Source organism: Denticeps clupeoides, chromosome 12, assembly GCF_900700375.1.
Source record: "Denticeps clupeoides chromosome 12, fDenClu1.1, whole genome shotgun sequence".
Taxonomy (NCBI): domain Eukaryota; kingdom Metazoa; phylum Chordata; class Actinopteri; order Clupeiformes; family Denticipitidae; genus Denticeps; species Denticeps clupeoides.
In genome coordinates, this window is record NC_041718.1 from 8,399,321 (window position 1) to 8,416,071 (window position 16,751).

Consider the following 16,751-nt stretch of genomic DNA (forward strand, 5'->3'; position numbering starts at 1 on the left):
ATGCAACCGCAACGGTTAATGTGAATCAAAATTGTATTTTTTTTTCCATTTGTCTCTTAAGGAACATGCACCATGCAAGTTATACACAACCAAACTCAAAAGGCCATGGGCACCACCAATTCCAAAGTAAATGAGTTGGCGGCTGACATGTCTAAATCTGGCAGTAATTTTAACGAATGTGTGCAGATGACAATCAAATGACAGCCAATATCATAATTTGCCAAATGGGCAAATGACAGTTGTAAGATGGCCCAAGTTGGTCCCTCTTCAGACAAAGACGAATGAGCAGAAAGCCTCTACCTCTACGTGTAAATGTGAATCCACTGAAACATTCAGCCGGCTGGGGGACTGCATGCCACATAGGACACACATTACAAGGTCAGAGTGATACAGCTATTTGCCCCCCCCTCCCTGCATTTATGTAAGAATTTCTGTTCATGTATGTCTGTGTAGTTTGGGGGGGCACATTAAACCACAACAAATGATGGCAGAAGTAATGCTTAAACTACAGCCCTTCCAAAGGTATAATAAAAACTGATATAATAATCATTGTTTTCTTGTTATTATAAGTATGTTTAGTACAGCAGAAACCCTGCAGTGTACTAGTGTTGGCCACACTGAAACAGGCGCTTGTCCACTAACTTCGGAGAATTTCCCAGAAGATGGAAGCAGCAGTCAGACATACGCTGTGCCATAATTAAGATTCGGAAGCCCCGCCCACCCCCCGTTTCTTGAACCGGGACCCCGGCAGGGTGTAGAAATAGGGCTCGGTAGTGCAGCTCAGCCTCACACACGCGTCTTTCGTCGCCAGAAGACCCCTGAGCCGCTCTGCAGTCATGGCAGGTAGGAGTTCGAGTCGCGGGGACGAGCGTGGAAATAGTCGTGCTGTGTGGCTTTTGGGAAAGCCGTCGCCTGTTTATCGGTCTGTTTTTGTGAGTATTAAACATTACTCATATAAACCAGAGGCACAGACCAGCAGCAAAATGAACAAAAATGAATGAAATGTGTCACGTGACTCGTCTTTTTTTTTTTGAGAAGCGGCATTTAAAGTATGTTGAACTCGTTTAAGGTGAATATAAATATATATTTTTCTGGATAAAAGGTCCGGTTAAAGTCAGGAGGTCTTGTCAATTCAGCTTAAATAAAAAATAAAAATGTGTACAGACCTGGCCCTTTACTGGCCCCCAGTTCCATCTTCAGATTGATTCAGTATAGCCATCATATGGCATATTTATTAACTCGTTTAATTTAAACCTCATGCCAATGAAGACATTTTACTGCTGCTTTTTGTTCTGTCTGGTCGTTTTTTTGTTTTTTTTTATTTCTTCTTTAACAGCCCTCATCTGTGGCCAATCATCGTAATGGCTCTCAGCTTGATTTTCTCCCGATAGATGAGCTTTTAGTGCCTCGAGGAGAAATTCTTTTCACAACAGGTTACAGCTGGGCTCGGCCTGTCAGATGGCGCGTCACAAAATGTGGCGCCCACATGTGCACACCGGTGACCACATGCGATTTAGATTTGGGACCGTCCTTGCCACCAACACCAAATTCCAGCCAAGATCATTTTAAAAGGGTTTTCTAATATTCATATAACCTTTTAAAGTGTCCGACTTGTATTGGAGAAGACAAGATTCCACTGGAACGTAAGACTAATTACTGCTGATAGTGGGTTCTCTCAAAAGCTGTGCAATTCCATTAATTAACAGCCATTTTCAGCTACCATAGTCTGGACAGGACTTTTGATCAGTTTGATGTTATTTTAATGGACATAATGGAAAAAACAAGGCCATTTCTATATGTATATAAAGTATAAATGTGTCTGTTGTGATAATTCATTCGGTACTTTCCATTTTCCAAACACCTTGTCTCCACTTATTAACACAACTCCTGTCTGCTGCGGCCATGGTGTGGCACTGCACTGAAATGGGAATAGTTACGTCACTCTTCATCCCTGAGTAGGTGTGGCATTTGAATAGAAGTCATTCAATAAGAAAAACAAACACTCACTCACTAACTCACTGTCCAACAACGCTTAGTCCTAAGCAGGGTCGTGGCTGTCTGAGCCCATCCCTGGAAATAGGGCACACATGCCTTTTGAAAACTGAACGTACCCTCTTCATCTAGTGCACTGGGAGCTGGGATTCTAAAACCACATTGGATCACATGGGCCACATATATAAATATAGATTTATTTATTTACACAGATATACATATCTGTGTGTGTGTGTGTGTGTGTGTGTGTGTGTGTACATGTGACTTGGCTGGTGGTGCGTTCTGGAACCCTAAAAGACCAGCCCTTAATTTGATTTCTATATTTAACAGTCCATTCATTGGGAACTTAAATGAAGTCCCTAACATGTGACATTTTGCAAAGCAGCTGTCAATTAAATCATCTACAATGTTCTTAGCAGTCAAAATAAAATCTGTGCAATCTATTTACTGAATGGTTTTAAATGTGTGACAAATTAAAAATGCACAAATAGTTTTTTGCCTGCTTACTTCTCATATTGCACTTTATCTTTGCAGAGGCTCTCCGATTCTCTCTGTGCCAGCCCTGGTCCTTGACTCTTCATTCCTTTCTATTTTCACCCTCTCATTCTCCTCCATCCAGCCCCGTTTTATCTCAGCCGAAAGTCATATTTATCTCCCCTCTAATCCCTCAGCTTATTTGGACATTAGCAGCTGGGACCTGGCGTGTGAGTTTAATAACACAGACCACCGCACCGACCTTAACGGAGTGGGCCGGCTCATAGTGAGGAGAGGTCAGGCGTTCACCATCAACCTGCAGCTGCAGTCGGGGGCCTACGACGCTCAAGCTCACTCCCTGTGTTTCATCGTGGAGGCAGGTGAGGACAACAGCAAATGGGTTCCCTCCTAAAACCAGTCTAATGCTCTTGCAGAAACCAGCGAACTTCAGGTTTGTACAATTTCTTGCCCTGGGATGGTTCAGCACTTTGAACTGATTTGTTCAGCTAATGAGAGCACTTCAGAGGTTGGGGAGACATCACAGTTCACTACCATTAATGTGACACACTCGCATTTCATGCTGCAGCTACGAAATAATAAAAAGGTGTGTATTCAAATGCAAATTGAAGGGGTTAAGGAGACAAAGATTTCAGTTAATTTATTAGACTGAGATGGAGATGACCCTTTAGTTCCAAAAGGGTGGTTGAACTCTTATTTTAATCTCGTGGATGATCTTGTTATTGCTTTACTACGGGAGGTGATTAGAGCTGCAGTACAGACAGCCAGACAGACAGCTTGAAGCTTCTGTGCATTTCTGGTATGTAGAGCATATGCAGTGCATATGTAGCCAGCATCCATCTGGGCCATAGGGTCAGTGTCAGATTTATTAAAGGATCTCAGCTTGGTGAGACAGTAGATATCATGGATTGTGCAGTCCCTCAAAATGTCAAGAATTGTATTGGTGTACATTGACCTTACACACTTGTGCTAATGGACCCAGTGGATGAATAACTATCCTTTTTCTTTTCTTTAACCTGAGCTCTGAACTGTAATGTATGATGTGGTACAGTTGTTTCTGCTGCTTTGTAGCAGCATTTATTTATAGATTTATTTTTAAGAATGCAATATAGTTTTGGTTCTGGAGTTTGCTGAGGTACTGGAGGGCTGATAGAGTACTCATTAAACTTTTATCAGTTTGTTGTGTAAAAACCATGGAAAGCAACATATTGACAGCTGTGGAGAAAATGGAGCCTAGCACAATAGAAACAGGCCTTTCGCATATATAAAAACTGAAGCAGACAAGCACAATCACTTTTTAAACTCCTAAGAACACAGGATGAGGCGTTGCTGAACAGGAAGCTTGTGCTCATTCCCTGATAACATGTTCATCAGCGGCTCAAAGTTGTCATGCTTCCGAATTACCTCTACGGATAAAGTGTGGAGGAACTGACCCGTTCTGCAGCTACAATAGCCGCGTTCAGGGGAGATGTTGAAGAAAACCCATTTCCTTCCTTTAAGTACACTGGAAAGTGCAGTGGAGATGAAAAGCATGATCGTAGCCCTGGCCTTGGCAGAGAGCAGAGGGCCGAGTTCCCAGAGCCTCTGTGACCTGTTCCGTCATTTTGGTATTATGCTAAATCAGCATTCCAGACATGTTAATCAAATACTGGAAGATACACTGGGGGTTAGAAAGTGTATTTCTGCTTTCCTCGTGTTCACATTACAGATTAAAAGAGTTTGTTGAATCTACTCATCAGCATAGGACCTGCTGTTTTTTGCATATCATATCTACACAGCTGGGTTAAAATAAAGTGTATTAATATATGCATTCCATTCCATTTATTTCCATTTATTTCATTATGGAGCAGGTGTTACTAGGCTACACCACAGTAACAATAACCACAACACATTTCACTGTGGTTTCCCTTGAGGCCCCGAGCCATTGGAGGAGTCAGGAACGAGGGCGGAGTTCTGTGTTAGTGACAGTATCGATGACACCTGCTGGAGTGCCATGGTTACCAGTCCCCCAGGGGACACACTCTGTGTGTCCATCAGCTCGGCTCCCGACGCCGCCATTGGACGTTACACACTGACCCTGGATCAGCATGGATACAAAATCAACCTGGGAGAATTTGTATTGCTGTTTAACCCATGGTGCCCCAGTGAGTAACACACACACACACACACACACATACATCTCATGGGAAGATTTTACATTTTGCAGAAGATTTTGCAGTCTAGCTGGAAACAATTTATATTATATTTGCTGGGAATGGGTGAGAACCCCCTGCTAAATTTCTAAATTATGAGAAACAGCATACACTATTCCTCTCTTCTGTTATACAAAAAGAAATGGATACCCAAGCCAAGCTTGCAGTTCAGGTGGCGATGGCATTTACTAAATGTATTTTTTGGGAGCTGCTATCATTTTCTGGGCTTATGTAACAGGAAATGCTTCTAGCATCATGGGAAAAATGTAGGAGAACTTTCATCTTGTCTACCAATACTCTCTGCTATCATAAACAAGGTTTTAATATGCTGCGCATAGATCTGCAAAAACTCTAATAAACCAATAGTTTTCATCTACATCGTCCCATGAGCTCCTTTATGTGGTTATCTGCATAAAGGGAAATTGTACTTTTCCACTGCTAGAATTAACAAAGCCAGGCATAAAACAATATAATCCTGGGGTCAAATTTGAAGAGTGTCTTGCTGAAATTATACAATACATGGGTCTGGTTTTCCAGATGCTCTACTTTCCCAGATGTATCCAGTTAATGTATGAAATGTTTGTCAAATGTCACACTTTCCTATCCAGTACAGATCAGATGTATGTAATAGTTTTTAAGCATAGGATTCCATTATAATATTACAATTTACTATTAGCCATATCTAAATTTATATAAGTGGAGGTGCATATTTGATAACAAACATGCTTATGAAACAAAATCACCTTGTCCAAACCCCATTTACTTAAGCTTTTAAACCCCCTCCTTTCTTTATTTTGTGTGTGTTGCAGGGGACTCGGTGTACATGGACGACGAGGAAGCCCTGAAAGAGTATGTGCTTGCTCAGGATGGCATCATCTACATGGGTGACCACAATTACCAATTGCCTATGGCCTGGGACTTTGGACAGGTGCCAAAGCAAACACCCATCGGCGGCATAGCCGTTTCACAACCCTCTCCCTACATGACAGCGATAACAAAACAAAGAAACACTGCCTCCCTTCCATCCGCTCCAGTGCATTAAACTGCCAACACTGACATAGCAGGGCACCCACGGCTATTTTTCAAACAGCTAATCCCAATTTTTTTTTTTTTTTTTAAAGAGAACAGATGTGGAATGAAATATTGGGTTACCGGCTATCAGTTTCAGTCTTCTTCATGGCTCCTCTGGACTGTACGAACGGCTATAATGATGGCATAGATGGATAGAGGGGAGCTGTATCCAGATACCGGAAAAAAATGCCTAGCATGTGATTTATGGCCTGTTGAAACAGGAATTAATGCAGAAGCAAGTACTGTAGAGAACACAATGCAAGATAGAGGCTGTGTGCTGAGGGTAAAGGCCATGTACAGGGCAAAGGCAATAGGTGATAAGCACAAGGTTAGGTGTGTTTGGTCAGAGAAAGCATATTTCCAGAAACTGGCATCCATCAGTCCATTCACATTGTTTCAAGGCAGCACAAGACATACTGTATAACGTCACAACTAGTGTGCTAGTTTAAAACTTCAGGCATGGAGTTGACATATTCATAACACTCACATTGTTATGACATTGACATTGTGATGATTTTCATTAGGCAACAGTAATTTCGCAAAAAAATTGCCTTATGCTGTGCTATTTTTGCATTGTCATTAATAAAGCATTTTGTTTGGGTCTGAAGTACAAAGTTTAAAAATGTATGGCGTCAGTCTGAAATGTAGGAATCATGAATATGAGGCAATTCGAGTAATCAGTCAAACCAGTAACTTTTTTAAGGATGCTTTTGCTATTGACATGTCCATTTTAAACATATTTTTGCTGGCTGTATGCTTACTACTATGATTCTAGATTCAGTAGATCAAGTGTTACAGATGTTAATGTGCAGAAAATACTTCATCTTTGACATGATCCATTTGGGGCACTTGATGTGAACATAGCCTTTGGCTAAGTTAATTACCCATAGTGCTCTGCATTTGTGGACCCAACTTGCTGGCTTCTGGACAGACAGAGAACATTTTGCAGCAGCTTTAGATTGAGGTCATCATGACTGGACAAATGGGACAGGCTCATAGTATACTAGTGTGTGTGCATTGAAACTATACTGATGTCTTTTAGGTACAATATAAAAATATTGAATATAGAGCTTTGCATACAGGCAGACTGGTTGACAGGTTTTCTCCTCTTCATGCATTTTAGCAGGCAGTAGGCCACATTTGGAGAGAAAAAATTAATTGAATTGCGAGACATGACGTGAGACGCTCTATGGGGGACTCATCTGTAAACGGTGTGCACAGAGGATGCATGTAATTAAAAAATGTAACGGAAGAACGATCATTTCTCTGGAGAGCAGGAAATCGAAAGCAAAGGGATTTAGAAACTGAAAATGAATTTCATATTCAATGATATAATGTGTACTACAGCTGAATTGCATGACTGTGCTTACACAAAAAATCTTACTGAGAACATTATAGAATGACTGCATATAATAGATCATCATAAGATTTCTGATGTAAGTTACAAATAATATGCCGAAAAGATATGCCTATAGCAATCTCTTAACAAATGTGAATGTCTATGTTGCGATATAATGGCCCCTGTGAAAGGTATTTGGGCAAACATTGCACAATCTTCAACTGTGTAGATTCAAATAGTGGTTGAACGGCAGATTGCTCAAAACACACATATGTACATATATCCCACCATTTCTCTTAAAACCTGCAAGACCTAACATGGCAGAGAACTGTACCAATGAGTAAAGGTCACATCAAAGCAAAGGATTACATCAAAGCATAAAAAGAAGAATCAGGAAACTTTAGAATGCCTGACCATAGTCCTATTCAGTGACGTGACATTAAACATTCAGCCCTGTTCTCTGAGACCCACAGAGCAACATTCCAGCTCTTCCTAATTAGGCTCGGGAGATTGTTAACGATTAAAGTGGCAGGTAGGAGACACTGGGACATAGTTAGGATCAGGAAAAGGACCTCTGGGAACATTGTCTCTCTGATATGGAAATTCAAGCAAAACAGAACCCGAGTTTCTTCTCCCTGTGCTTTTCTGGAATCACTAAAATGCATAGTAATTGGTATAAACACCGTTATAAAGATTTTTTATCTTGATACGTTGTTCCTTTATTAGCCTAGACTCTCAAAAACACTGCTGGTTGCCTTGCAATTAGCAGGAATTTGCATATTTCCTACTGATCGTTGAGGAGGTGTTCTGTGATTGGCCTCATTCTGTCAGTTATTCAAAGAAAATAAATAGTTCTAAAGAAAGCCTCTTTATGTATAAATCATTGAATAATTTGATTGAATTATGGGGAAGAGCAACACAAAAGTATTAACTTTGAAGAGCAGATGCTGTCCCACCAATAGACTGAAGTCTTAGATGACTTTTGCTTCCCGTCAGTCTCACGAACATTTGATGTTGTGGTAATTAGTTTGAGGAGGAGATACTGGATGCCTGTCTCAGAATACTGGACGTGAATCCGAAATGCCAGAAGAACCAGGCCGAGGACTGCTCAGCCAGAAGAAACCCAATATATGTGACCAGAGTGATCAGTGCCATGGTACGTTATCAACTGGCATTTTGTTATTAGTGGTGACTTACATTCATTTCCTTACATTTTGTTAATATTGTATACCAGTATGTCTACTGGTATGTATATCCTATTTTGTATAGAATAATATTTACAGTTTTTTTCTGTTTAATTGCTGAGAGCTTGACTTTCAGTTTTCCTCACTTACCCTCTTGTCCTGCTGGTTTTAGATAAACTGCAATGATGATAACGGGGTGCTGATGGGCAGATGGCAGGAGCCGTACGAAGGCGGCGTGAAGCCCATGCTGTGGAGGAGCAGTGTGGGGATCCTGCGCCAATGGTGCCGCGAATCCTGCTCGGCCGTGCGTTTTGGGCAGTGCTGGGTGTTTGCCGCCGTCGCTTGCTCAGGTACGGGCTCTTGCTTTGTGAGACGGATAGCAACATTACAGTAATGCTACAATAGAAGATTTGAAAGTCAGCCATGTGAATTTTCACATCATAAATGGGATTCATTGTTATATATCAAACATTATACTATGTTACTAGTATACATACATTATTTTCTCCCCTTTTGTCTGCCTTCTGCTGCATGTGGAGAGTTTGATTGCAGGTCGGGTTGAGGTTTTGTTTGACTGAAAGTACAGTCTGTCCTTCTGCAGTAATAATAAAAAAAACCTCCAGAAACATCTTGCTGACAGGCACTGTTGTGATCGGAATACAGTGTCCCCTTATTTTAAAATGCCACTGCCTTTATGTCACAGTCTGTAAAGAAACCCCTATTGTGGATGTTCATTTTCAATTTGTATGTTTTAGTTTTTGTGCAACTATGTAGTGCTTTTAAATATAAGTTATAGGTATGAGGTTATTACTTCTGATTAGAAAGAACAACTACATTATTTATGAATATGTAGCAAAAAATATTATATGGCACTTTTACCACTGTGACAGGAAAATGTTTTAGAACTTCTGCTATTACAATTAAAGCATTATTATTATAATTATATTTAATAGTGGAAAAATGCTTGTTAGTTAGTAGTTTATCATTATTGAAACTTTATTGTAATTTGACCAATTAGAATTTGAAGAAATTTATAATATTTTCCAGAGTTGTGTATTTGTGGATGGACAGTGAATCAACCCTTTCCTCATTTTCCGTAGTGTCTCGTGCCCTGGGCATTCCCTGCAGAGTCATCACCAACTACCTCTCTGCTCACGACACCAACCAGAACCTGGTGATCGAGCGCTATGTGAACGAGAAGGGAGAGCCGGAGAAGCGAACCAGAGACAGCATATGGTCAGCACATGATATGCTTGCATCTGCCTTTTTTCAAAACTGTTTGTTAAAAAGCATAAGGATCTCGTGTGGCGAATTTAAACCGAAGAACAATAGAGAACTTAATGGATTGATCAAATATCAGATAGGTTCCAGTAGGCTGTTTTTTGTCATTGTAATTATTCATGAGAAATGAAAATGGACAATATATCCATGTTCAAAGGACATTTTCTCATATAGAAAAAAGAATAAGACTTTGCCTTAATTTGTTTTGCACAAAATGAAAGTGCAACAACATTAAAACATTCAGTATTCACAACTTTAGTGCACAGTGTGTATCTGTCAGATACTGATCAATTGTGCTGTTTTTTTTGTCATAGGAACTTCCACTGCTGGGTTGAGAGCTGGATGACCCGCCCCGATCTACCCTCAGGGTATGATGGCTGGCAGGCCAGTGACCCCACTCCTCAGGAGAAGAGTGAGGGTGAGATAAACTGGACACTGTGCATTTGTCTGGACACACAGTGCATTTGTCTTTTTGAAGACAGCATTTTGAAACACAACATTTTTCTAAAACCCCTTTTTGATATCTTCAGTAGTGTGACATTTCTCTTCCCGCTTTGTCGTGATTCATGACGTTCAAATGGCACTGTCTGTCACAGACTACTATTCTCCGCACTATCTATATTTTCTTAAGCCAAATTGATGAGAATTGATGCTTTGGTACAATGCATCATCAGTAAGAGACATAACTTATGTGTGCTGAGGGGCAGATGTACTAAAATCATAGGTGTGAACCCTTCTATGGTGCTGCTGAGAGGCGTGTGGACAAGCACAAAAAGATTCTTTTATCTCACAGATCAGGCCATGTGACTTTTGAATTGAGCTGCACCTGAAAGTGAAGTGATTGTCACATGTGATACACAGCAGCACAGCACACGGTGCACACAGAGAAATTTGTCCTCTGCATTTAACCCATCACCCTGAGTGAGCAGTGGGCAGCCATGACAGGCACCCGGGGAGCAGTGTGTGGGGACGGTGCTTTGCTCAGTGACACCTCGGTGGCACCTTGGCAGATCGGGATTTGAACCAGCAACCTTCTGATTACGGGGGCGCTTCCTTAACCGCTAGGCCACCACTGCACTATAAAAAGGGAACCTGCTGGTGAAGTAAATGCCTCTAAAATAATCACCTCACCAGGTGGTTTATTTGGTTTTAGTTCAGGCATGCCACCCAAGAAGCACCATATGCATCAAACTCACCCAAGGACTCATAAGCAACGCCAACTATTGCCGGTTGTTACTACTTGCCCATGTTGTCACGTGGAGCAACTTGTCATTAGAGGTCTTCTCACTACAGGCTTTTTGACCTATGGAGCCAATGGAAATTAAATCTTTGTGACTTGGTGGACTTGTGACCAGCCCCGGGTGTGCCCCCAACCTGCGTCCAGTGCTCTGGGATGGGCCCTGGCAGCCACGACCCTGAGTAGTACAAAGTAGTTATGGAAAGTGAGTGAGTTAGATTGAGTGGTAATTTCAGAGGAGCAACAATGTCTTTATATTCCCAGTTGGGGTGCTCTGCACTATGAGGTGCAATTGTGATGTTTCTAATGTTTGTATGACAATGCAACCCCTGTTCCCTGAAGAAGAGGAACAAAGGCAGACTGCAGCAACAGGTGATTATGTTGGAGCGTGTGCACCTCCCCTGTCATCTGCCCTCAGGCAATGGTTAAAGCAATTTTCTCCTTCTTTTTCTTCAGGGAGTAGTTGTTGCATGCATACATAGTTATGTGGTGTGCCTTCTGAATATCATCTTCCTTCTGTGGTGTCCTTTTTTTTTCAATCAGGGGTTTTCTGTTGCGGCCCTGTATCTGTAAAGGCAATAAAGCAAGGCGAACTGTCCTTCAAATACGATGCCGGGTTCGTATTTGCTGAGGTCAACGCTGATGTCCAGACCATCATGAGGCTCCCAGATGGCAGCACACGTGATGTCATCAGCCCTGCTATCGTGGGACAGAAAATTAGCACCAAAAGTGTTGGCAGTGACCACCGAGAAGATATCACACACCTGTATAAATATCCAGAGGGTATGAGGACGTTCACAAACACACACACACAATATGCACTGCTAAAGAAATAAAGGGAACACAAAAATAAGACGTCCTAGATCTGAATTAATGACATATTCTTATAAAATACTTCGTTCTTTACATAGTTGAATGTGCTGACAACAAAATAAAAAAAAATCTATTGATGGAAATCAACCCATTGAGGTTTGTATTTGGAGTCACACTCAAAAACAAGTGGTCTCCTGTAGGATCTTCTCCCAGACCTGGACCAAAGCATCCACCAACTCCTGGACAGTCTGTGATGCAACGTGGTGTTGGTGGATAGATTGAGACACGATGTCCCAGATCTGCTCAATTGGATTCAGTTCTGGCGAGCCAGTCCATTAATGCCTTCCTCTTGCAGGAACTGCTGACACACTCTAGCCACACTCTAGGATCTCATCTCGGTACCTAATGGCAGTCTGTTTTTGATCGTTTGAGCAGTTAATTACGCATTTGTGGCCTGCATGAGGCTCAGGCAGTTCTCCTCCTGTTGCTGCTGCTGCTGGGTGGTTGCCCTCCTGCAGCCTCCTCAACGTCTCCTGATGTACTGGCCTGTCTCCTGGTAGAGCCTCCATGCTCTGGAGACTACGCTGACAGACACAGCAACATTGATTTGCCATCCTGGATGAGATGCACTACTTGAGCCACTTGTGTGGGTTGTAGACTCCGTATCATGCTACCACTAGAGTAAAAGCACCAGCCGCTTTCAAAAGTGACCAAAACATCAGCCAGAAAGAATGAGAACTGCCGAGTGGTCTATGGTCACCACCTGCAGAACGCCTTTATTGGAGATCTTGCTTATTGCCTATAATTTCCACCTGTTGTCTATTCCATTTGCACAAAAGCATGTGAAACTGATTGTAAATCAGTGTTGCTTCATTTGAGTTCACAGAAGTGTGATTGACTTGGAGTTACGTTGTGTTGTTTAAGTGCTCCCTTTATTTTTTTGAGCAGTATATATAAATGAGATGTATATCATTTCAAATGGTTAAGATGCACAGCACTTAATAATCTTTTGCAGGCTCTGATGAGGAGAGGGAAACTTTCAAGAAAGCCGAGCATCTGAACAAGCTCCAGCAGCATAAAGATGTTGGCTTGGACCTCACAATCAAGCTTGGTGATTCGCTCAGAAAGGGCTGCGACTTTGATGTATTTGCCCTGGCTAAAAACAACACGTCCAAGAACAAGAGGTGCCGACTGCTGCTTGCCTCACGGGCCGTCTCCTACAGCGGGGTCATCGGCGGCGACTGTGGGTACAAAGACCTGCTCAACGTGGACCTTCCACCTGGCGGAGGTGAGCTACCCGTCGTAACTTCGTAAATGCAGCAACCTTTGGGGCATGTGTCCACTTTACCATAAGTCACATATGGTGTGTGTATGTATGGGAATTACTTTTACATGGGATTGTAGTGCACAAACATCCTGGAAGGCCAACAGGAATCCAAAAGTTCAAAAAGAAGTATGGAGTCGGTGGTGACGAGCACAGAAACCGGTGATTGCAGGGGCTTCACAAGTTGACTGTTTGGCCCTTGATTATGTACCTTTAATCATCATGCTCAAAGTGCAAATCAGACATGGGCATAGCATGATTCCACAGATGAATCCACTGAGTTCTTCATAAGGCCGTCCAAACCAAGGACACTTGAGGATTGTAGAGGCCTAATTGTGATTGTGTCTTAAGCACTGCAGATCTGATACGATATATGGCAGTGGGGAGTGTTATAGGTTACATATTTTTTCCATATTTAAAATATTTGTTATGATGATAGAGACCATATGACATTACTGACATTATTAACTGCATGCTGCAGTAATAGTACAATGTTTTTTCAATAATTGACTGTACTGCACTTGTTGCTATCTGTGGCCAGTAAGACGTACAAGTATGTACAGAATATTGACCAGGATATAAATAATTCATGTTGGTGCGATTTCAGCCTGGATAACAGACACCGTTTCATTGTTATTGGCCATAGTATATATGGGGAAATACTTTTTGGCTATTTTTCAAAGCAAAGAATCTTAGTGGACAAAATTACTGTTCAGTTTCTGAGCTCTATTTGCGCTTGAGAACTGCAGGCTGTTTATTTAATCTGTCTTTGAGATTCATCTGACAGGAGTATTGCAAACTGTTGCACTATGGCAAAACCAAGGTACCAGCCTAGAGAATTTCTGACATATTGCATTCATCGCAAACAGGCAGACTGTATAACTTTACACAAGTTCAAGGCACTACAGAAAGTCACTCATCACCCACCGATAACACAGAAACACAAATCACATCTGAAAATAAACCAAAAAAAACAAAGCACAGAAATGTCACCTGCAATGTTGTTATGTTTGAGACATCAAATGGGACAACTGGGACAGATAGGCTGTAGGATGTCACGAAATGTCACCAAAACACAAATGATTCTGTTAATTAGTCGACATCTGGTTTTTGTCACAGCGGTCTGTGGGGATTCATACCCCATTGTATTTTGGACAAATCAAAAACATTTTGTAAGCAGGGTAGTTTTGCATAAAATTTATCTCGTAATGGCAAGCATTTGTAGCATTTTTTACAAGTATTGTATTGAGTTGTAGATGGTCTAGATCTGTCTAATACAGACCTGTACATTTTTGAGTCTTCCTGAAATGTGACAGTGTTTGTGTGTTCTTTTTCAGAGAGAAAGGTTCCGCTTAGACTGAACTACAATAAATATGCTGATGCACTGACACAGGACAACCTGATTCGCCTGGCTGCGCTCCTCATAGACTACAGCAACGGAGACACGGTTCTCAGTGTCCGCAATGTCGTCTTGGACAACCCAGAGATCAAAATCAAGGTAGGGTTCACGTGCAGGTATCCAGAGCGACTTACAATCAGTAGTTACAGGGACAGTCCCCCTGGAGACTATGTTAAGTGTCTTGCTCAGGGACACAATGGTAGTAAATGTGGTTTTGAAACTGGTTCACAGGCGAGTGTGTTACCTACCTACCTACCTACCTCATAGGCGAGTGTGTTACTTACCTACACCCCATAGATGTTAGCAACATAAATAACACACCACGATACAGGATGTTGGACTAAATAGATTAGCATTTAATAATTTAGATTATTTTATCAAATTTAATAAACTGATATGTAATGAAACAACTAGCCACAATGTATCCAGTAGATGCACTTACATATTCTAAATAAATGCCTGTGCACTAGTGTGTTGTGTGTTTTGCATACTAAGCCCTCAGATATGAATTTTGTCCTCTGTGATTTTTGAATAATTTTGAGCATTCTTGGATTTTATCCCCCCCCTCCCTTCCATTCAATCACGGGGCAATCATGGAGGAAAAAGGTTGCCATAGCGATGTGCTGCTCTGTTTTGTAGATTCTGGGAGAACCCAAAGAGCACCGTAAGCTGGCTGCGGAAATCACTGTGCAGAACCCCCTGCCAGTGCCAATCAGCAGCTGCTGCTTCAGTTTGGAGGGAGCCAATCTCACCGGGGGCAGGACCATCACAGAGAGGTGGGCCATTCTAATCATAATCATGCAAATTATTGTACTGTATATATATCATAGCTTGCGTTTTAGACATTTCACATTCACACATGCTGTAGCTAGATGCATATTTTTATGTGAAGTTTATTATATTTTTCTGATATACAAATATACTGTGTTTTTTCCTCCTGGTTGATGCACGCTCAGTAATTATCTGTGCATTACACAATTTATTTCTATTCTGTGGTTACTGTGCAGTCTTCCCACAAGGTTGTGATCGCTCAGTGACAGTAGCCTATGTAAACACCCAACCTCGTATGAAATTTAGTGTTGTTAACACAAACCCTTTTGAGGTGCTGTTACAGCGGTTGTGTATGAACATGGTGTCTTAATATTTATCTTTCCTCAGACTACAGACTACAGTAGAGCCAGGCCAGGAGGCCAAAGTGAAAGTTTACTTCACGCCCACCCACTCAGGCCTGAGAAAACTGCTGGTCGATTTTGACAGCGACAAGCTTTGCCACGTCAAAGGCTTCAGGAATGTGATCATCGGAAAGTAACTGACTTTCAGAACAGGCCAAGCCTATTAATCTCACTAAAAAATACAAAGATAACAATGAATTTAGAGAAGGTCTGGTAATAAACAGAACGTGAGGACTGGATTCCACAAGGTGACCCCAGGATCAGAGTTGTCATTTGTTTAAAGTATTAAGTTCCCTGAAATGAAAATCTTCTGCAAAGTTGTTTATTATTATTCACTCTTCAATATTTTACTCTCAAGTTATGTACGATTATGTACTGTCAGCTTCTGTGAATCCTGCTATCCTGTTTTAACTTTAATAGCTAGAAATAAAGTTTAAATCCACATGTTTAGATATTTCTAGGATTTGTATATCTACAGTCTCTACCTTTTTTATACACTCAAGAATGAAGAAATGTTTTAGACTGAATTTTTTAAAAGATGACACCAATGAAACTGATCCACTAGTCTTCTGTCACCAGTCAGCATATGCATTCAAATAAAATATACTAGTTGTAGTGCTATGTATTTTTTTTATTGTGGCAATTGTAAAGAAATACATTTCAAGACTTGCAGCAGCAAGTACATAAACCATTTAGTGAAAGTGATTTTTCTTTGTTGTTGTACACAGCATAGCATAACACACAATGCACACAACGAAATATGTCCTCTGCATTTAACCCATCACCTTTAGTGAGTAGTGGGCAACCATGAAAAGCAGCTTCCATTAGCTTCCATTCCCTTTGCTTACGAGTCCACTTCCTTACTTAAAAGACCACCACGCGCCTCTTTTTTGGTTTGTATGAATTGAACTAGCGTCTTAACCATGGGGTCATTGGAAACATGCTAACCCTAACCCCTGATTACACTAAAAAAAGCAAATGAGATACAAGAATGGAGCATGTAGTCAGTCTAAATCTGCCCTGGTCAAAGAACAGAAATCTACATAAAACACCCCAGGTGAAAAGTTTACTTGAGGTTTTGGGCAAATTTATTAACAGTAAAAAAAAAACTGAGAAAGCACATGTACATAAGTATTCACAGCCTTCGCTCAATCCTTTGTCGATGCACCTTTGGCAGCAATTACAGCCTCAAGTTTTTTGGAATATGATGCCACATGCTTGGCACACCTATCCTTGGACAGTTTGGCCCAATCCT

At 41.3% G+C, this 16,751-nt stretch overlaps 1 protein-coding gene across 1 annotated transcript; it reads left to right on the plus strand.

Annotated features, from left to right (window-relative positions):
- The first annotated feature begins 714 nt into the window (after positions 1 to 714).
- On the plus strand, positions 715 to 16,184 carry tgm2b (transglutaminase 2b). The gene is made up of 13 exons (XM_028998409.1): positions 715 to 843; positions 2,664 to 2,846; positions 4,398 to 4,628; positions 5,486 to 5,604; positions 8,114 to 8,242; positions 8,443 to 8,620; positions 9,371 to 9,506; positions 9,866 to 9,969; positions 11,332 to 11,571; positions 12,617 to 12,889; positions 14,263 to 14,423; positions 14,964 to 15,100; positions 15,483 to 16,184. Exons 1-13 carry the CDS (start codon positions 837 to 839, stop codon positions 15,631 to 15,633), a joined length of 2,049 nt encoding a protein of 682 aa, XP_028854242.1. The 5' UTR covers positions 715 to 836; the 3' UTR covers positions 15,634 to 16,184.
- The last annotated feature ends 567 nt before the right edge of the window (positions 16,185 to 16,751 follow it).

Excerpts from the sequence above, each read along its gene's own strand:
- tgm2b (XM_028998409.1), top strand. Across the intron at positions 11,572-12,616 it reads CCTGTATAAATATCCAGAGG|GCTCTGATGAGGAGAGGGAA; the intron begins GTATGAGGACGT and ends AATCTTTTGCAG. Across the intron at positions 12,890-14,262 it reads GGACCTTCCACCTGGCGGAG|AGAGAAAGGTTCCGCTTAGA; the intron begins GTGAGCTACCCG and ends GTTCTTTTTCAG.